This window comes from Macaca fascicularis, chromosome 6 (genome assembly GCF_037993035.2).
Source record: "Macaca fascicularis isolate 582-1 chromosome 6, T2T-MFA8v1.1".
Taxonomy (NCBI): domain Eukaryota; kingdom Metazoa; phylum Chordata; class Mammalia; order Primates; family Cercopithecidae; genus Macaca; species Macaca fascicularis.
Window position 1 is genome coordinate 80,920,766 of NC_088380.1, and position 21,593 is coordinate 80,942,358.

A 21,593-nucleotide genomic window follows, 5' to 3' on the forward strand; every position below is an offset into this window, starting at 1 on the left:
GGACATGATGGTCAGTGTCCATGAGCTTTAGGTACTCTTTTCCCTCTCACTGTCTATGGTCTGAGAACTGCTTACACAGTTGGGCTGTGGCAGAAAGGCCTCCTGATTAAACCAACAAAAAGAACACCTCTCCAGACCTCAGAATTGTCCTGACGTGAAAATATTCAAGTTCTGACACTGCCAGGATAATCACTGTTTGAGTATTTTAAAATGGAAAACACAGCCATTCCTTCCTTTCTAACTCTGTATTATGGTCTATTTGTAATAATTGTAATAACAATGCTTGGTGCAGAGACTGGAAAGGGGTAAGAAAGCCAATAGTGGAGCGTCCTCATGTTTCCCACAATTTTGGACACAAAGAAGAAATTCTCTTCTCTCCTGATAAGCAGAGATAAGCTTATACTTATCTCTGGATCCCTAAGTCATCTTTTTAGCCCTGTAAATTTGCTGGTGAGCAGTTACAATAAAGCTTCCTGGCAGTTCTTTCTACCAGAGTGTTAAAGTAATCCAGGTATTTGAATGCATGAAATGGAATGACTTAATCTCATCTCCCAGTGGTTCAGATGGATGCAAAGGTCATGGCTACAGCTACCTGGTCTAGGAGTGTGTACATCATGTAAACATTCAGGTCAAGTGACAGAGCTCAGCTAAAATCCAGAAGTCCACTGACACCAGAGTTAGTTTTCCATGAAAGAAATGCCTGTAAGAAACTGGACCAGGATAAAGCAGAGTAAGGGGCAGGAAGAAAGCTTATAATTGCATTACTGCAATATTCTGCAAAATCAGACTTTTGCTTCTGTTCCACCTCTCTTTAAAGCTGAAAATGCCTCAAGTTTCTTACTGAGAGGCATGAGTAATTGCATGAATACTAAATTCTTTGACAACTTCTAGCATGGTTTCATCCAAGGTTATGTGATGAGGCTGCAAAATATAGGCTGTATGTGTTTGGCTATTTTATGCATGTATGTAACTTTGTCACTTTGATTTGCAAAATGGAAAATTCCCTGAATGCCCACAGAAAAGTATAATGTAGCATTTGGCAGGTCAACAAAATGCCCTCCCTTATTCTTTGTCTCCGCCTCATTCTCCAACACTTTAGTGCACTAAGTTGTAGTGACTGAAATCATTCTTGGTGAATAATGCTGGGCCACGCTGAAAATTTGTGGCTGAGAGCTGGACCCTCGTCATCGCCACGTACTTTGTCAATGAGACAGGGTAACCCATGGTTACTGAGCTCTGATCAGCTAAGGGGCAGAGAGCCTCCGCTCCCCACTGCTCTATAAAAGAGACCCAGCTAAGGGACCCTACCAGCTTCTAGCTCTCAGTCTGCGCGAGGGTGTGGGAAGGAAAGCCCAGGACCTCCGGAGCAGAGCACAGCAGCTGCAGAGGCAAGGCCAGCATGTCGCCCAACTTCAAACTTCAGTGTCACTTCATTCTCATCTTCCTGACGGCTCTAAGAGGGGAAAGCCGGTACCTAGAGGTGAGCCGACCCTGGACTGACCCATCTCACCTTCCTTGCGTGTTAGCCCTAGGCGGCAGGCAGGCTGCCTCTGCTAGCAGCCTTTTGGGGTTCGCTGTTTCTTCCCTCTCTGCTGGATGCTCTCTTGCCCCTGGTTTCCCCTGTCCTGTTCTCCATCCTTGCCTCTGAGCATCCCAGACTGCCTGCCTGCCTCTGGCCGCTGGGGATGCCCCGGCCTGATGGAGAGGGTCTAAGACCTTCCCATCTTCTCCCGACACGGGAAAATATTACCCCTCTCTCTTTATTTGCTATGCTGAGTGGCAGGGAGGGTGCCCCGCTCCTGGCCCCCTTTTTTATCCCCAGCCCTTGAACTTTTCCGGACTGACCCATGTTCCTTGCCAGCTGCGGGAAGCGGCGGACTATGATCCTTTCCTGCTCTTCAGCGCCAACCTGAAGCGGGAGCTGGCTGGGGAGCAGCCGTACCGCCGCGCTCTGCGTGAGTCGAGGCTGCCCGGCTCGCGGGCGCCCGGGACGCGGGGAAGCTGGGACTCTGTGCGGAGGGCAGGGGGCTCGCGGGCATCTTGGGTAAGGGGGTGGCCGGAACCGCCAGGGGCGCGGCCCCCTCGCTAAGGATCGGTCCGCGGAGGCGCTCCAAGAGGGGAAGGAGGTGGCGCGCCACGGGCGCGGGAACCCAGCGCAGCCGAGGCTGGAAGTCGGAGCGCCGGGCGCTACAGAGCCCGGGAATGGGGCGCGCGGAGAGGGGCCGCCCGAGGCTGGCGCCGAGGCGGCTGCAGCCCGGGACTTATTGCCCCGTGCCCTCCTCCCCCAGGGTGCCTGGACATGCTGAGCCTCCAGGGCCAGTTCACCTTCACCGCCGACCGGCCGCAGCTGCACTGCGCCGCCTTCTTCATCGGCGAGCCCGAGGAGTTCATCACCATCCACTACGACCAGGTCTCCATCGACTGTCAGGGCGGCGACTTCCTGAAGGTGAGGCGCCCACGGCCCACCAGCCTAGCCGGGGGAGGGGGTTGGGAGGCGGCACGGGAGGGTTGGAAAGGGCTGGGGCATTGTAACCAGCGTGGGGCTGCCGAGCGTGGGTAGCCGGTGGCAATTCTTAGACGCTTCGCTGGTGCCCGAGTGGGAGAGGCGCGCTCGAGGACCCCCACACGGCGAGAATCTCGCCCTTACCCGAAGACCTCGTGCCACACACATCCAGTAGGGCTCCGGTCGGTGCCTCTGGACGCTGCCATGGTTTACATTCCCTTCTAGGCGCTTTCGAGGCCCGGGGAACTTCTAGACTTGAACTCGCAGCGCAGAACGCTGCGACGCAATCCGGGGCCGATGAAATATGATTAAAAACCAACAAGCTCGAGCGCTGCGGTCCACCAAGCGGGCCGTCTTGGTTAGAAGGCCCGCCCCACACGTCTCACATCTGATCCCGCCTCGCTCCTGCTGGTCCACGCTTGGCGCACAGAGGCTGTCTTCAGTGCGCCGGTGACCCGATTTTGGAGCAGGAGGGGACTGGCTGCCGAGGGGGCATCTAGATGGAGATAGGTGGGAGGGGAGGACAAGACCCCCAAGCTCACTGCCTCCATGATTCCAGTCGTCAGACTCCATAAGTATAACAGGGCAGAGTGGGATGGCTGATGGAGCTCTACTGTCCAATTAAAATAATCATGATTAACATCTCCAAAGTAGGATTATTTTGGAACCTGTCACATGCGTTAGAAATAATTTGTAGCTGGGTTGTTGGTAATTTTGCTAATGTGGACTAGATTGGACTCATTAAACTGGAGACCTGTGGTGATTTTGAGGGTCAAGTCAATAGACTCTGACCCTTTGTTCAACTGTAAACTTTAACAAGTGAAGGAAAAATGTCCCAGGTAGTATACCAGCCATCATTGCCTGGCTGTTGAAGCAGTTCTTGACATTTTAAAATAATATGTGATGATATAAAAAAAAATGAGAAAAATGGGTGTATATAGCCATTAGCAGGTAAAGTTGCTGCTCCAGTTTTTTATTTTGCTATCTATTTTCTTTTCTTTCTTTTTTTTTTTTTTTGAGACGGAGTCTCGCTCTGCCGCCCAGGTTGGAGTACAGTGGCCGGATCTCAGCTCACTGCAAGCTCCGCCTCCCAGGTTTACGCCATTCTCCTGCCTCAGTCTCCCGAGTAGCTGGGACTACAGGCGCCCGCCACCTCGCCCGGCTAGTTTTTTTGTATTTTTAGTAGAGACGAGGTTTCACCGTGTTAACCAGGATGGTCTCGATCTCCTGACCTCGTGATTCGCCCGTCTCGGCCTCCCAAAGTGCTGGGATTACAGGCTTGAGCCACCGCGCCCGGCCTTTTGCTATCTATTTTCAAGATATTTTGTTCACATTTCATGACTAGAGGAAAGAGAGAAGCTGCACGAAACCCAAATTATGCTTTTGTGGGATTCTTCTGAAGGTGAGAGGTAGAAAATATGACCAAGGTAAAAATGTACATTGGCTGTGGTTTTATTTACCAAAGTGGTTGAAATGATAAAGTATAAGGAAGTTTACTTACTTTGGAAGCTTTAAGGCTTATAAAAATTAATTAATACTATTACTTGCAAACAACCCTCACAGTCCAATATATACAAATGAAAAGCAAGCAGGCAGAGTGTGGACTGTCAATTCTCACTTATGACTAAAGGCCCATTGGTGGATGACTTTTTCCCCCTTTTCAACTCTCTTCAGACTTCAGGAGCTGATGGAAATGATAGCATCTATGTCTGTATTTTTTTTCAAAGGTATTTGATGGTTGGATTCTCAAGGGGGAGAAGTTCCCCAGTTCCCAGGATCATCCTCTCCCCGCAGCTGAGCGGTACATAGATTTCTGTGAGACTGGTCTTAGCAGGAGGAGCATCAGATCTTCCCAGAATGTGGCCATGATCTTCTTCCGAGTCCGTGAACCAGGAAATGGATTCACATTAACCATAAAGACAGACCCCAACCTCTTTCGTAAGTGTTCTCAGTCAAAAGACAGAACTTGGGAGTCAGACTGCTTTTTGAAAGTAGTATCATTGCACAGACTTAAAGAAATTTGAACTGAGGAATGATTTGAATGGAAATTTTTTTGTAATTAGAAATGACCTAAAGGATAGTTTCTATTCTTTATTATGAATATCAAACCACAGTTTTAAATTTATTTCCCAGGTTAGGTAGTATACTAATTTATGGTGAGTACAATTCAATCTTTTCTCCAAAGTCTTGCTCTGAGCTCCTCAGGTTCTACGATGCATTTAGTGATAAGCTTTAATCTTCCAAGGCATTTCACTAATCCAGGATAAGCTTGAGGGATCGGATATAAAGTTGCAGGCTTAGAGATATTCAGGCACAGGCTTGAAAGTCTCCATGTCTTTCAGCCTGTGCCTGAATGTGGTAGACAGATATCATGCCCTGACCAGAGGGTTGGATTACAGCATCTCAATGTTACCTTCTGATTCTGAGCCCACCACTCTAATTTAGTTCGTTTCTGATGGACACACATGTAGCTTATGCTACACAACTGAACAGCCCCGGCCTAAAGCATATTATCTTTATAAAAATGAGTTTACTTAGGCGGTGGCTTACGCCTGTAATCCCAGCACTATGGGAGGCCGAGGCAGGTGGATCATGAGGTCAGGAGATCGAGACCATCCTGGCTAACACAGTGAAACCCCGTCTCTACTAAAAATACAAAAAATTAGCCGGGTGTGGTGATGGGCGCCTGTAGTCCCAGCTACTCAGGAAGCTCAGGCAGGAGAATGGTGTGAACCCGGGAGGCAGAGCTTGCAATGAGTTTACTCATCTGCTAATTGTTTTTTTCCCCATTAAGAAAAAAATCTGTTTAAAAAATTAGAAAAGGAACACATATCGCTCATTTTTGCATACAATAGAATTAATATTAACATTTCGTGTGGCTGAAAGATGGGGCCTAATCTGCCAAAGAATAACGTACTACTGATCTTTTGATTTCTAGTTCTGAAAAAACAAAAGAATTTTTGAAACAGCCCCTCAAAAAGACTCTTCCTGAGGACTGCAATAGAATAATTCTAGAAGACAAAATAAAGAGTTTCCCCTATATTTTGTTTAGTTAGAAATCAGAAACCTCCTGGGCCAGTAGTGGCTCATGCCTGTAATCCTAGCAGGATTACAGGCCAAGGCAGGAGGATCACTTGAGCCCAGGAGTTCAAGATCAGGCTAGCCCACAAAGTGAGACGCTGTCTGTATTAAAACTTTTTAAAAAGTATATTAAAAAAAGAAACTTCCTAGAACCATCAAGGAATTTCAGTTCTTTTTGAAAGTAAGTATAATTAAAAATATGAAAAGGAGGCAAGAGGTGTTTCTGATCTGTTCTGATCAATGTTGATTCATCCGGTAATCAGAAAAAAAAGTACAAATTCTGATGCTTCTAGTTTCATATCTAGACTAATTAATGTATTGTAGATTTATTTATTTACTTATTTGAGGCGGAGTCTTGCTCTGTCACCCAAGCTGGAGTGCAGTGGTGCGATCTCGACTCACTGCAACCTCTGCCTCCCGGGTTCAAGTAATTCTCTGCCTCAGCCTCCCGAGTAGCTGGGATTACAGGCGCCCATCACCACGCCCGGCTAATTTTTGTGTTTTTAGTAGAGACGGGGTTTCACCATCTTGGCCAGGCTGGTCATGAACTCCTGACTTCGTGATCCACCCGCCTCAGCCTCCCAAAGTGCTGGGATTACAGGCATGAGCCACCACTCCCGGCCAATGTATTGTAAATTTAGATTTGAGATATAAAACAAAAAATTGTAGAAGTTCTTGGGAGTAAAAGAAACATTAAAAATGCACCTTTTAGTTAACTTATCACTTAACATGCAGCAAATATTTATCAGCCTTAAGACTACTGTCTTTCATTTTTTTTCTCAGCCTATTTTCTCACTATTAGAAAAATACTTAAAATAGGCCTGGTGTGGGGGCTCACTCCTGTAATCCCACACTTTGGGAGGCCGAGGCAGGTGGATCACTTGAGGTCAGGAGTTCGAGACCAGCCTGGCCAACGTGGTGAAACCCTGTCTCTACTAAAAATACAAAAATTACCCGGATGTTGTGGCACATGTCTGTAATCCCAGCTACTCAGGAGGCCGAGGCAGGAGAATCACTTGAACCCGGGAGGCGGAGGATGCAGTGAGCTGAGATCACGCCCCTGCATTCTAGCCAGGGTGACAGAGCAAGATTCCGCCTTAGAAAAAAAAAGAAAAGAAAAGAAAAATACTTAAAATAAGCCCAGGGCCATGGTGAAGCTGCTCAGCTGCATCCTAGGCCCCAAGTCTTAAAATAAAGATAAAAAGTTTTAATTAAAAATTAAAAATTTTTTTAAAAAGGAAAAGAAATAAGAATGAAAAAGAAAATACTTAAAATTAATTATTTACTTTATTATTTGAAAATAGAGTTTGAATTTTGGACTCACCATTAAGCCTTGATTTTTCCACATTCCTAGCTTTAAGCTGAACTCCAGTTAACTCAAGTGCTCCTAGAACTAATACTAGCTAGTATTTGTTTGGGTGCTGAATTATGTCTTCTGATTGTTATAAACAAGGTAACCCCCTAAGATTAACATTAGAAGCCCCCTCACAGCCCAGGGCCTCCTGACAATATCCATGTGTCACTGATGGTTTTTGTTCCCCAAATCCTTTCTGTCTCCAAATTGTTTTTGTGGTATATATGCTCTCTTCCTGGGCAGAAGGCCCTAGATCATGAACAGGAGTCCTAGAATAAGATACAATAAATGTCTATAAAAACCCAGCAAACCAAGTAATGGAAATGGAAACATGAATTTTCGTTGTTTTTTTTTTTCCTTTCTACAAAGCCTGCAATGTCATTTCTCAGACTCCAAATGGAAAGTTTACCCTGGTCGTTCCACACCAGCATCGAAACTGCAGCTTCTCCATCATTTATCCTGTGGTGATCAAAATATCTGATCTCACCCTGGGACACGTAAATGGTCTTCAGTTAAAGGTGAGTTGTTTGCTTGTTTCCTAACCATTTGATAAGGCCAGAGCTTTAATCAGAGCAGAAGCAATCATACAGGGCAAACCTGGACACTAGCAAATTGGCGTAGTACGTCGCTCTGATGAGCTCTTAAATCTCACACGTGTTTGCCCTAGCTGCTTTGACTAAGCCCCTCTTCTATTTCAGTTGTGCGGCAAGTTGCATACTCAGGTGCCCCTTCTGACTACTTGAATACTTTCCTTGTGATGTAAGAAATGTTTTCAACTGGTAAAGTTGTGGTATATAATTACAATTGAACTCTCTTGTGCTTGCCTCTTTTACAAAAATTCTCTCCTAGCAGAACGTAGTGTGAGTCATCTACACAGCTGTTTTTCTGATTATTGGAATTTTCTTTTGACATAAGGAAGTATCTCATTGACAGAACTGTGTTGTGAAGGAGTGCTAACTGTAGCATAAAATACAAAATTGGATTTTTAGATTGCAAAATACGGTAAAGCTTTGAAAAGTATTTGGCATGACATTTAACTCAATACATTTTGCCTAAAAAATATTAGCGGATAATCCCTATCAACTTATTTTCGAATAAACTTCTGTATGGACCTTAAAATTCATGCTGAGTTTGACCGCATTTTCTTGCACTGGCAGCATTTTCCCTCTGAGTCATCCTCATTTCCTTTTACTTTCTCACATGACTAGGTTAAGATAACTCATGTATTTGCTGCTATCAAAGGCAGTCATAATTCCTAATCAGACAGATTTTAGTGACAACCAAATAAATAGAACTAGGACTGAAAAAAGGAGTATATCCAATTTCCTTTAAGCCCTAAATTCATGGATTAGTGCCTGCTTTTTTCTTAGTGGAAGAATAGTCCTTTGATAAGGACCCTTTTGGGTATCTTTGGTATAGTCTTACTGGCTCGATATTTGTATGTCATTTTTGATGTAAAATATAGAAGATGAAAGGTGTGAGCACAGACTGGGAGATCTGAATTTTAGTTATTGGGGCTATCGGGGTAATCTTGGTGTTTCCTCCCAAACAATTTAGAGCCTATAGTGTTTTAGGCATCTGCTTCTTCACAAAATATTTTTTGAGTGCTTAGCATGTGCCAGGCACTATTGTAGATGCTGGAAATTAGCAATAAACAAGACAGGTCCTGCTCACAGGGACTGTGCATTCAAGTGGGATGAGACAGGCAAAACTGCCATGTATTTCAAATGGTGGTAAGTGCTATACAGAAAATGCAGCAGAATAGTGTGGTAGACAGTAACTGGGAGCATGGGGGTGGATGGAGAGGCAGGGGGCTACTTGTGATAAAGTGGTCAGGAAAGAAACCTTTTGAGAAGTGAGACCTGAGTGATCAGAAGGAGCCAGCAGCTGTGAGAACAGGGAGCAGAGGGAACAGTGCAGAGGCTCAGAGGCAGGAATGGGCTTGCTGGATTCCAGAAATGGAAGGAAGAGGAGGATTGGCATAAGACAGCTTCAGGGAGATGGGCAGGGCCAGAGTGTGGTGAGCCCTGCAGGCCACATTAGGGAGTTTAAGTTTATTTTAAGTGCAGTGGTAAACCACTGAAGAGGTTCAGGGAGGAAAGCAACATGATCTGATGTACGCTGTCTAAAATGTCACTGTGCCTTCCATGCAATGAATGGGCTGTCGGGCCATGCCACCCTTTCCATGGCCCTGGTGACATGTTTCTTTAGTTATTATTAATGTATCTATCAAGATTATTTTCTTAAACCTCCCAGATTTCTATGTATTGGAAGATGAGTTCCACCAAAATAAACAAAACCAAAACCAAACACCTTCAATTTTGCACATTGAGTTGGTGTGAGGGTCTTACATTTGGTACAAGGAATATAAGTACTTCTTTTTTTTATTTTTTTTTTGAGATGGAGTCTTGCTCTGTTACCCAGGCTGAAGTGCAGAGGTGCAATCTCAACTTACTGCAACCTCCACCTCCCAGGTTCAAGCAATTCTTCTGCCTCAGCCTCCCGAGTAGCTGGGATTATAAGCATGAGCCACCACAACTGGCTAGTTTTGTTTTGTTTTGTATTTTTAGTAGAGACAGAGTTTCACCATATCGGCCAGGCTGGTCTCGAACTCCTGACCTTGTGATCTGCCCGCCTCGGCCTCCCAAAGTGCTGGGATTACAGGCATGAGCCACTGCTCCTGGCCAAGTACTTTTTTGGTACATTATTGTGGGCTAGGCAAAAGATAGCAGTGGCTTAGAACCTCAACAAAGAAATTTAGGGAATCACTGTTGAGGAACTGAACTTCAGAGGTCCCCACATAACTCAGTTTCTAACATTGTAAGAAAAGCTGAGAGGTTTGCAAAGAAGGGAGAAAAATCGTTGAATAGCAAGGAATAAGTGCACCTAACTTTCTTGTTTCTTTGTTTTGTCCCCCTCACTTTAGTTTCTATTTCTTTCTAGCTTCTTTATTTCCCACTTCTCTCTCCTGAGTCTGCCTTTTTCCCTGTAACAGCACCTGCTGAATTTTGGAACCTATAAAACTAAGTGGAAAATTTAGTCTTAAGAGATGTTCCTCCTGGACGTCCTCTACTCAAGGGAAAGGCAATTAAGGTTTTTTTCCTTTACTGATAAATTGCTTATTCCACTCTCAGTACAAGAACATGAAGCCCTGTATACAGTGGGGCTAATTAAACCTCTATTTCATCATTTGATGCAATTATATATAAAGCCTCTAAGCATCAAACCCAGCACATAGTAGGTAGGCCCTTTAAAAATAGATATCCCCACCTACCCCTGCTCATTAGTGAAGCAGTTGCCATTATGTTATTTTCCAATTTGCTGTTTAGTTCCAGTTGTATTTCAATGCCCTTCTTTTTTTTTTTTTTCTGAGACAGAGTCTCACTCTGTTGCCCAGGCTGGAGTGCAGTGGCACATGATCTTGGCTCGCTGCAACCTCTGCCTCCCAGGTTCAACTGATTCTCCTACCTCAGCTTCTCGAGTAGCTGGGACTACAGGTGTGCCACCGCACTTGGCTAATTTTTGTATTTTTAGTGGAGATGGGGTTTCACCATGTTGGCCAGGCTGGTCTCGAACTCCTGACCTCAAATGATCCACCTGCCTTGGCCTCCCAAAGTGCTGGAATTACAGGCATGAGCCACCATGCCTGTCAGTGCCCTTCTAAATGCCTGAATGTGTGTGTGCTTATGTGTGTGTGTGTGTGTTTTAAGTTCTCTATTTTAGATTTTGGTTCCTATGTGTTAAGGTCTATCTAGTTAAGTACTGAGCACCTTGTCACATACCACTAGATCTCTTAATGAGCACACTTCAATGAAGAAGAGGATTACAGGCAAAATTGTGGGGACCAGTACAAATGAAAATGTGAGAGCCCTTATTACAGTTTTATTAAAATGCAGCAGAGCATTAAACCAAGCATAGAGCCCTTCTAGGCACTGAATTTATGTGGTTGCACAGGTGGCATACTTGTGAGACTGCCCTGATCATGGGAGATGGGGGCTCAAAGTACTTTTGGGACTGAGAGTGGTTGCTTTGTTTGTGTTGGAAAGTAAGGCAGGGGGATTGCTGTGGACAAGACAGTATGGAAAAGCTGAAAAGACTGAGTGAGGTGGCTCGTGCCTGTAATCCCAGTATTTTGGGAGTCCGAGGCAGGAGGATCCCTTGAGGTTAGGAGTTCAAGACTGGCCTGGGCAACATATCAAGGACCCATCTCTACAAAATTTAAAAAAAAAAAAAATGAAGGGAAGCAGGAGAAGGTGATCATGGTGGACCACACAGAGCTTTAGAATGAATTCTTTTGAGTAGCTTGAAATAAACTTGTTTTAGTTGAAAGGAGAAAGATCATGGTAACTGTAGCTAACTTGAGCCCCAAATCAGGGTTTTATTATTTCTTTAACATACTTATAATTAATCAAAATTTTTATTGGTAGAAATGATGTGTTCCAATAGCACACAAAGTTCCTTTACAAAGAAGAAGAGATGAGGTGAAGGAAAAACGGATGTGAAAGCCCTATTTATAAAATGTAGGTATTTGACTTCACTTAACTGTGACTGCGTGCATTAAGAAATTCGAATGATTCAGTATGTATGTCCAAATGATTTGAAAAGTAAAGTATTTTTTGGTTCAATTTCCGTGCATCTTATATGGCGTTTACAGATTTCCATTTTATCATTCCAGTCCTTGAGCTTAAAAAAAAATGAAAAAAACATGTACACACATTTCTAAAAAAAATGATTACTCAACTGATTTAGAAAAGCAATTTTTATGATTTTTTCTCTTTTAAACGTCTTTTAATTTCCGGAGTCCCAGATGTTAAATTAAACGGTATTGCCAGGATGTTGAGGGCTGATTGAGTGAATTCATGGACCCGCTGTTGGTCAAATGGTTTGACTTCTGTAATTGGTTTAAATGTGTCTTTCTCTGCTGCTTTATTCCCTTAGAAATCCTCAGCAGGTTGTGAGGGAATAGGAGACTTTGTGGAGCTGCTGGGAGGAACTGGATTGGACCCTTCCAAGATGATACCTTTAGCTGATCTCTGCTACCCCTTTCATGGCCCGGGTGAGGTATTTCTTTGATTATTATGTATGTGCTTATTAAGATTAAAAAAAAAATAATCTATCCCCCAATATTTTCTACATTGGAAGGTGAGTTTCACCAAAAAAATCTTCAACTTTTCACACTGAGCCAGTATGAGGATTTGAGGTTATGTATAACATCAGTATCTTTACCAAAATATCTGACATCGGGAGAGAAACCTATGAAGCAATAAAGGTTGGCCTTAAGTAAAACTATGAAAAAGACAAAGCTTTTAAAATCTGCTTTCTTTCCATTTTCTTGGGGGTCCCTGCTTTCATTTTCTGGAGACTAAAGAGTTTATCTACTAACTGAAACACTTATGGTTCAAATAGTAGATGTATCATCAGTTAGTGATAGGATAATAATGAAGTAACTGTTTTTTATATATGTGTATGTATGTGTGTGTGTTACTCACAGTAAATAAACAACAAAGTGATAAGCTTTATTAGAAATTCTTAGAACTGCTAAAAGTCTATAACTTCTTAACGGCTAAACTAGCCTCTCAAAGGCCAGTGTAACACAGAGGTAAATTCTGAAATCTAAAAGCGGTCACCAGTAATAGAAGACTGGTTTATTTGGCACAGCATATGCCAGATAGAACCAGATCTATGTCAGAGACAAGTGAGGATTTTCACTTTATTATGCTCATGTCAGGTGAGGATGGATGGGACTTCATGACTTCATGACCAAACAGCTCAATGAAGTCTGGGGGAGGCGGGGAGAGGAGTCATCAAACATTACTGTAAAGGTCACTCCCACAGCTTTACTTCGACACAGGAGCCCTAGATTATCATTAAAGCGACAAAACAGAAGAACAGCAGTCTCTAATCTCGGTTAATTCTGACTGTAGCCTCCTCCCTCTCCTGTCACAGCAGATCATTAACCAGCTAGGCAATGATGCTGCAAAGCAGACAGTCCTCTCGATCAGCTGTTACCTGTAATAATTAAAACCAGGCCACACCACCAGTATTTTCTGTCTCTGAGTTGATGATGGACAAAACATTTCTAAAATAGAATTAACATCGAGTCAGCTCTCCTTAACTGTGGGTTCCCCATACATGGATTCAACCAATTGCAAATAGAAAATACTCAATGTAGGCAGGGTGCAGGGTCTCACGCCTGTAATCACAGCACTTTGGGAGGCCAAAGCGGGCGGATTACCTGAGGTCAGGAGTTCGAGACCAGCGTGGCCAATATGGTGAAACCCTATCTCTACTAAAAATACAAAAAAATTAGCCAGGCATGGTGGTGCACACCTGTAGTCTCAGTTACTTAGGAGGCTGAAGCAGCAGAATTGCTTGAACCAGGGCAGTGGTGCTTACAGTGAGCTGAGATTGTGCCACTGCACTCCAGCCTGGGTAACAGAGAGAGATTCTGTCTTAAAAAAAAAAAAAAAATTTTTCAGTGTAATTCCTGAACTTTGGGAGTTTGAGGCAGGAGGATTGCTTGAACCCAACAGTTTGAGACCAGCCTGGTCAACAGACCATACCTCCATAAAATAAAAAAGGAAATAATCAGGAAAAAAAAAACACACAAAAAAATAGAGTATGACAACTATTTACATTGCTTTTACATTGTATTAGGTATTATAGGTAATCTACAGATGATTTAAAGTATATGGGAGGATGTGTGTAGTTTGCATGGAAATAGGTAAAGGTAAAAGGTAGCCATTTACATAAGGGACTTGAACATCTGTGGATTTTGGTATCTGTGGGATGGGGAGCATCTTGGAACCAATCTCCCGAGGATACCAGAGGCTGGATTATACAAAAGTCAGCACTAAAGCCTGATATGCAGTCTACCCTCCCCCAGATATACTGTATTCTAAAAGTTTCAGATGAGATTTAAGGCAGGAGTGGGCTCAAAGCAAGCTTTCCAAGCAAGGTAAAGGCAAAAGATTTCTCAAATTCCACTTTGCTGAAAACTAGAGGATTCTCTAATGCTAATTGACACTTGAGCCCTGGTTTAAACTGTCAGTGCATTCAGCCTCTCCAGCCTTTTGGGTGAACGATCTGAGGTACTGAATTACTTCCCTGCTCATGATTGGAGAGCACCTTTGAGGAGATATACCTCAGCTGGGTTAAACGGTAAGACAAGGATTAAAAAACAATCAGGCCTTTAAATTTAGATAATTGAAGCCAAAGTAATTTTTCTGCTTGAGTGATATAACTTGAATTGGCAAAAAAGGTGATTCTAAAGCTGGAAAACCACTTTTGCCTATATTACCTAGGTAACTGAAACCACTTTTAAGATATTTTAAGGCTTTAATCATATCACTGTTTGGTTCATTTCAGACTTTATTCCATTACTGGAAGGAGGGCCTTGACTGCAAGTTGTCCAGGTTCTTGGTGTTTTGAACAAAGAATTGGACAGAACGCACCAAGTAACAAAGGAATGAAACACAGGAATGAAGTAGCCAAAGCAGGGATTTATTAAAGGGACAAAGCACTCCACGGGTGGGAGTGGACCCTAGCAAGTGGCTCAAGGGCCCAGTTACAAAAGTTTTCTGGGTTTCAAGTACTCCTTTCTTTTGTTTTGAGACGGAGTTTCGCTCTTGTTGCCCAGGCTGGAGTACAATGGTGCGATCTCGGCTCACTGCAACCTCTGTTTCTTGGGTTCAAGCGATTCTCCTGCCTTGGCCTCCCAAGTAGCTGGGATTACAGGCATGTGCCACTACGCCTGGCTAATTTTGTATTTTTAGTAGAGATGGGGTTTCTCCACGTTGGTCAGGCTGGTCTCGAACTCCTGACCTCAGGTGATCTGCCCACCTCAGCCTCCCAAAGTGCTGGGATTACAGGCATCAGCTACTGCGCCTGGCCTTTTGAGGTTCTTATCAATTACCCCTTTTCTGGATGAAGGATTTGGTTTGTGGCTAAAGGCTGAGGTGAATTGGCACCCTATGCAGATGAAGAGATAGCCCATGCTTGGCCCACGGCCAGTCCAAGGCACTCTCCCTTTCCTTGCGAGATGTGGTGGAAGGGGAGAGTTGTAGGGAGACTAGCCTTTGATCCTTCACTACTCAGGCTTGGGGGAGACGCAGTTTTTCCTTTTGGTTCAGCTTTAGGAAGTTTGCATTAATTGGCCTTAGGTTCTCGGCCCCCAGACCCAGGTGTTTTCCTTTTGCTCCAGCTTTGGGGAGTCAGCACGAATTGGTCTCAGTTTCCCTGCCACCAGGCCTTGGTGGTTTTCCTTGATTCAGCATGAATTACCTCAAGTTTCCTGCTTCCAGACCCTGTTCTGCTGCCTTAATTCTTTTCTTTCTTTATCATGTTTCCATGAGCCCCTCCCGAGCTGTTCAGTGTTGAACTATTAGGGACCCTGCCCTTTACATTGGATTTTGTTAGGAATTAGTTCAAAATAATAAATAATACTCAAGTAAAGAAAATAGGACATGTTATAAAGATTAAAGTCCAGAGTAAGATCAGAAAAAGAATGGCCTCCAAATTGTTTAATGAAAAATAAATTTGGCTGGGTGTGGTGGCTCATACCTGTAATCCTAACACTTTGGGAGGCTGAAGCAGGCAGATCACTCGAGGTCAGGAGTTCGAGACCAGCCTGGCTAACATGGTGAAACCTCGTCTCTACTCAAATTCAAAAATTAGCCTGGTGTGGTGGCACACAACTGTAATCCTGGCTACTGGGGAGGCTGAGGCAGAATAATCGCTTGAACCTGGGAGGCAGAGGTTGCAGTGAGCCAAGATGGCACCACTGCACTCCAGCCTGGATGACAGAGCAAGACCCTGCCACAAAAAAAAAAAAAAAAAAAAAAAAAATTGAAAAAGAAAAGAAAGGAAAAGAGAAATAAATTTGGACCTCCTGGTAGAAGCTTAACTAGACTCCCTGGTACTTATATTAAAATGATTATAGGGCTTTTATTTATTACGTCATCAAATTGTCTTTTATCTCAATAACTCTGTTGAACTGTTTACTTTATTTAAATCCAGGTACGTGTTTGAGTGGTACCCATTACACAAGGACAATGATAGCATTTCTTAAAATTTGAAAACACCTTATAGAGACAAAGTGAGGAAAAGGAAGATTGAGAAAACTAAAACAGCAGAAACAATTGTTGCTGGCAGATAAATCTTGCCTCAGGAACCAGCTTGAGGCTGCATAAATAAAAGGAAAGGAATTCTTAATGAAAATGATATGAGTTTCAGTATATAACCCATACAGAAGAGATACAAAAGTTGTCAGATCTTACACAAATAATGAATAAGACTGGATTCTTGTTTGTTTGTTTGAGATGGAGTCTCACTCTGTTCCCCAGGCTGGGGTACAGTGGTGTGATCTCGGCCCACCATGACCTCCACCTCCCAGGTTCAAGCCATTCTCCTGCCTCAGCCTCCCGAGTAGCTGGGACTACAGGCGCACACCACCATGCCCGGCTAATTTTTGTATTTTTAGTAGAGACAGGGTTTCACTATGTTGGCCAGCCTGGTCTCAAACTCCTGACCTCCTGATCTCCCCACCTCGGCCTCCCAAAGTGCTGGGATTACAGGCATGAGCCACTGCACCCGGCCGAATAAGATTGGAGTTAAGAGAAGCAAGGATATCAGAAGCCATTTCATATAAGTGGTACAGAAAAAATCAGAGAAAAGTTGTAAGTGGATAATAGAACAAAAACTAGTATGTGCAGTGTATATCTATACCATGCAAATGATCTTTTTGTTTATGTATAAAACAGAGTTTTTGTTTAAATTCAGAAAATGATAAACAGGTCATTTTTTTTTTTTTTTTTGGTCTACATAAATGTCCCGCAGTACATTCTATCCTCTAGCCCCCACTAAATGCCCCTTGCAACCCTAGATCTGGTGACAACCAAAAATTGCCACGGCAAATTTCCGACCTGTGCTTAGAGGGCAGTACTGTTTCCACCGCGAACCCGGAACCCAAGCAACTGTGCACACGCCAGACTGATTTTCTTTGCCTGCCTTTACCACTCAGGCTTTGCAGGCAAAAAAGGCCGAGGAAACATCTTTCCTCTTTCCAGCTAGTTTTATTTTTCTAATAGTGTTCTTGCACATGAGTGGAAAGACTGAATTCAATTACACTATTCTGTAACTAATTATGTTATAATAAAAATGAAACAAAAACATTTCAACTGATAGTAGATGCGTAGTTTGAGTACCTGAGAGGAAGATACGTCTCCTTGCTTTCATTGTGTTTAAGTGATCCCATCGTTTAAATGACTGTGTGGTTTCTAACCTGCTGGGAAACTTTTATCTTTTCCATCCATTATAGCCCAAATGAAAGTTGGCTGTGACAACACTGTGGTGCGCATGGTCTCCAGTGGAAAACACATAAATCGTGTGACTTTTGAGTATCGTCAGCTGGAACCATACGAGCTGGAAAACCCAAATGGAAACAGTATCGGGGAATTCTGTTTGTCTGATCTTTGAATAACCAACCCAATGATTTACATGCTGATAGCTAAGTGAGTTTTTAATGGCCATTGTGTATGATTTTGATGCACAACTAGTTAAAAGCCTTTCATACCAGTCTGTATTCCCAGGCTTGAGCGCGTGCGCGTGCACACACACACATATGCATTAATTTTTGTACTTTGCTTCTTTTATGTTTGTAATCTGTAAATGAACACATGGCAGAAAATAAGCACCTGATTAGTAGGATCATTGTTCTAAATGGAAATGTTTGTAATTCTTTGATGTGCTACGAACCTGAAACTGGTAAGACAAGCACAAAGCAACGTGCAATAAAAATATTGTATCTCAAGGGAAAATAAAGAAAGAAAAGCGGCAGCACTTTTATTAGTTTTATAACAGGAAAAAGTCTTGTATATAGCAAAGTAGTTGCATCTGTTTATTTTCTATTTATTATTCTGTTACAATAGCTATAGCAGTTATTTATTGATTTGTAGCAACTTGTTTTTAGCAAAACTTTGTAGCATGGAAAAAATTTTCCATCCACAAATACAAACATGAATAAATGTATTCAGAATGTTGGCACCTTGATGTTGGGCTTTATTTGCTTTCCTGAGTAGTCCTCTTTCTTGTTACCATCAGAAAATAATGTTATCATGTGGTGCAGAGCCAAATGCTGAACTAAATCATTTTGGACTTCTTAGAGCTAGAAGAACTCTGGGCCATTGAAATAGAATGATTTAAAGTAGAGGTAGAATTGCAGCGTTTGCACAAGCAACACTAACTGGCCCTGGCAGGGAAGCAGGGTACAGAGATTCATTTTCCACTCTCCTCATAATACATGTTTTTGTCACGATATACATTTCTACAAAGACAGCAAGGACCTTACAACTCTCATAGACACAATTTGCAGAAATCTGAGTACTTCTTTGATACTGAAGGCAGTTTACTGTTGACTGAGCCTTGTTCCCTGTTTGGCTTAAAACTGAGTGTGTAGTATATAAAAGACATCTTGGAGCAAAAAGCAAGGTTCAAAACTACAAAGAATTTTTTTTTTTCTTTTTTTGAGACAGAGTCTTGCATTGTCACCTAGGCTGGAGTACAGTAGTGTAATCTCACCTCACTGCAACCTCCGCCTCCCGGGTTTAAGCAATTCTCCTGCCTTAGCCTCCCAAGTAGCTGTGGTTACATGTGTGCCACCATGCCTGGCTAATTTTTGTATTTTTGATAGAGGCAGGGTTTCACCATGTTGGCCAAGCTGGTCTCAAACTCCTGACCTCAAGTGATCTACCAGCCTTGGTCTCTCAAAGTGCTGGGATTACAGGCATGAGCCATTGTGCCTGGCTAGAAAATTCTTTTAAGTGAACTCTTTACTTTGGATTAGTAGATGAAAGCTTCAAACTATGCCATAATTAATAGCCTTATTATGGTTCCTGAAACGTATTTAATATGGAATTCATTGAAATATACTGGGACCCTATACATTGGGTTTGTTCACAACATCTGAAAACCAGGCAGAAACAACAACAACAACAAAAAAACCCCAACTGATTGGAAGTGTTTCAAATACCTAGGATTTTGCATAAGTTTTGGCTCAGGAGGTATTTTGGAATGAGTGACTACTTTAGCAAATGAATGAATAAATGCTTGAATGGATGGATGGATGGATGGATGGATGGATGGATGACTATAATTCTTGATTAGTTATATAAAATATTGGATTCTTCATTTCATAGAAACTAAATTCTATGAAGTATGAGATTGAACCCTTTTCTTAAAAAAGACAGTCCCTCTAGCAACCCAAGAATTAAGGAAGTTACTTTTATCACCATCAGAAGTTTCTGGCTCTTAACCTTCATGACTCCCTCATGCTGAGTAAAATGCACTTTTCGTTACACCTCACCATGAAAGTTAGGAAAACTTGCTTTTGTTCCTAAGGGATATTTTGCAAGCTCATTAGCCTCTCTGCGGTAAGACAGGTGCTCCTGTGGTCCTTAAGCCCTGACATTCTGTGGTCATTTGTGACATGCTTTACTTCAAAGCTTGTTGGTGAACAAAAGCTTACATTCTTTGAGAGGATGGCCATCCTGGTGAACTGTCCCCATCTTATTCTTGGACTGTCCACTACTTAGCCTACGTTCCAAAAGGATGGGGCAGCTTTCTGGAAACAAAATGGTAAATGAAATCTCTGGGGGAGATTTATAGGTTGTGTCTTCACTGGCATATCCGTCAAGCGAGTAAAAGTTTCTATGAAACTATTTGACTTTCTAAGAAAGGAAGTATAGTGTAGTGGCTAAGGCCATTGAGTCTGCAGCCAATCCTCTTGGAATCCCAGCTCTACCACTCACTTGAGCAAGTCACTTGTAAGTCTCCATTCCTTAGTTTTTAATCTGTAAAATTTGGATAATTTACAGTACCTTTACAGAAGGATAAAGGTGCCATCTTCAAAAGGTTATTGTCCACATTAAATGGTTAGATATATTTAAAGCTTAAGACTTGTGTCTCACATGTATTGACTGTTATTTTTATTGTTGTCTCTTCTAAGCAAATATGCCATTCTGGGTCCTCTGTACTCTTATTGGGACATTTGCTTTGTACGCTGAAGGATTTGCACTAATTCAATTATATTGTTTCATTCCAGGACATGTGTGAGGAAGCTAGGGTTAGTTAAGGTTGTTGTCTGTCACTGAGAAGTGTAGTAACCCCAGCCCTAATCCTCACCCTAATCCTAATGTTTGAGGATAGATCATGTCAGGATTTATCTAATTCACACACATCTCTTCTCACAGCTCACCCCTGTCTGCAGGTGCTGCATTGCTCCAGGACCAATCCTGACCTTGGGTAAGAGGAATTTGAATAGCTCTTGTCTGACATTCTGATTGTGAAGAAATCATCTCATAAATTGTCTGGACAATCTGCCCTTCTGCCCCATTATCCATCTCTGTAATCTTCTCAATCTTGGTTATTTCATTGTAGTTAGTTTTTGTCTGGCCGTACTTTTATCTCTTACTCCTACCTATAGGTCTTTCTAAATACCAATTAGGTGTCTAGGGCTCTGCTTTCTACAACCAGTAACTGATTTCCCAAATTCCTCCTGCCTCCATGCCTAAAATTCCGAGCATTTTTGCTCATAGATTTTATGTCACTGTCACCATCTAATTTTCTAGATGCTTCTCTTTTTTCTTCTTTTGAGACAGGGTCTTGTTCTATTGTGCAGGCTAAAGCGCAGTGACAGCTAACTGCAGCTTCGACTTCCTGGGGTCAAGCGATCTCCCACCTCAGCTTCCCAAGTATTTGGGGCCACAGGTGCATGCCACCTGTGGCTAATTTTTTTCTTTTAAAGTGTATAGGCCGGGAGCAGTGGCTCACACCTGTAATCCCAGCACTTTGGGAGGCCGAGGCGGGCGGATCACCTGAGGTTGGAAGTTGGAGACCAGCCTAGTCAGCATGGTGAAAACCTGTCTCTACTAAAAATACAAAAATTTGCCGGGCGTAGTGGCAGGCACCTGTAATCCCAGCTGCTTGGGAAGCTGAGGCAGGAGAATCACCTGAACCTGGGAGGCGGAGATTGCAGTGAGCGGAGATCATGCCGTTGCACTCCAGCCTGGGCAATAGAGAGAGACTCCATCTCAAAAAAAAAAAAAAAATTGTGGGGACAGGGTCTCACAATGTTGCCCAAGTTGGTCTCAAACTTCTGGGCTCAAGCGATCCCCCCACCTCTGCTTCCCAAAGTGTTAGGATTATAGGCATAAGCCACTGCACCCAGTCTTCTGGATCCTTTTCTACCTCCTCTAATCCTGCCTCTTCTACCACTGTCTTCCAGCCTGTCATCTATGGAATATCTTGACCCGCCTATGACACGCGACTTTCTTCTCATATCTAAAGCAGCGTGTCATCTTCACCTTCACCTACTCCCTGGTACTGTTGCTTCATTTAAGTGGGTAGGGCAGAAATGCTATATGTTCATCAGAACTCACTTTACAACCTCTCTTACAGTTAAGCTTGGTCACGTGACTGAATTATCACAGAAAGAATGTGGGTAGATGTGATATCCACCCCTTCATGTGATCCTCCATACCTTCCCTCTCTTCCCATATCTACTGTCTGTTAGACACAGAGGCTTTAACAGAGGACTCCAAGGCCATACAGGAAAACAGAGCCATAGGATGCAAGAAGCCTGGATCCCTGAATGATCAC

General features: G+C 43.0%; 1 protein-coding gene across 2 annotated transcripts; it reads left to right on the plus strand.

The window, feature by feature from the left end:
- Nucleotides 1-1,309: 1,309 nt before the first annotated feature.
- On the plus strand, nucleotides 1,310-17,981 carry CRHBP (corticotropin releasing hormone binding protein). 2 transcript variants are annotated; one of them, XM_045393899.3, is made up of 7 exons: nucleotides 1,310-1,480; nucleotides 1,862-1,955; nucleotides 2,289-2,446; nucleotides 4,231-4,441; nucleotides 7,308-7,456; nucleotides 11,877-11,994; nucleotides 17,257-17,981. In XM_045393899.3, the coding sequence occupies exons 1-7, from the start codon at nucleotides 1,400-1,402 to the stop codon at nucleotides 17,412-17,414; spliced, it is 969 nt and encodes a 322-aa protein (XP_045249834.1). In that variant the 5' UTR covers nucleotides 1,310-1,399; the 3' UTR covers nucleotides 17,415-17,981. The 2 variants fall into 2 exon arrangements, with proteins under 2 accessions (XP_045249834.1, XP_073849755.1); XM_073993654.1 differs by lacking the exons at nucleotides 1,310-1,480; nucleotides 1,862-1,955; nucleotides 2,289-2,446 and adding an exon at nucleotides 2,945-3,078.
- The last annotated feature ends 3,612 nt before the right edge of the window (nucleotides 17,982-21,593 follow it).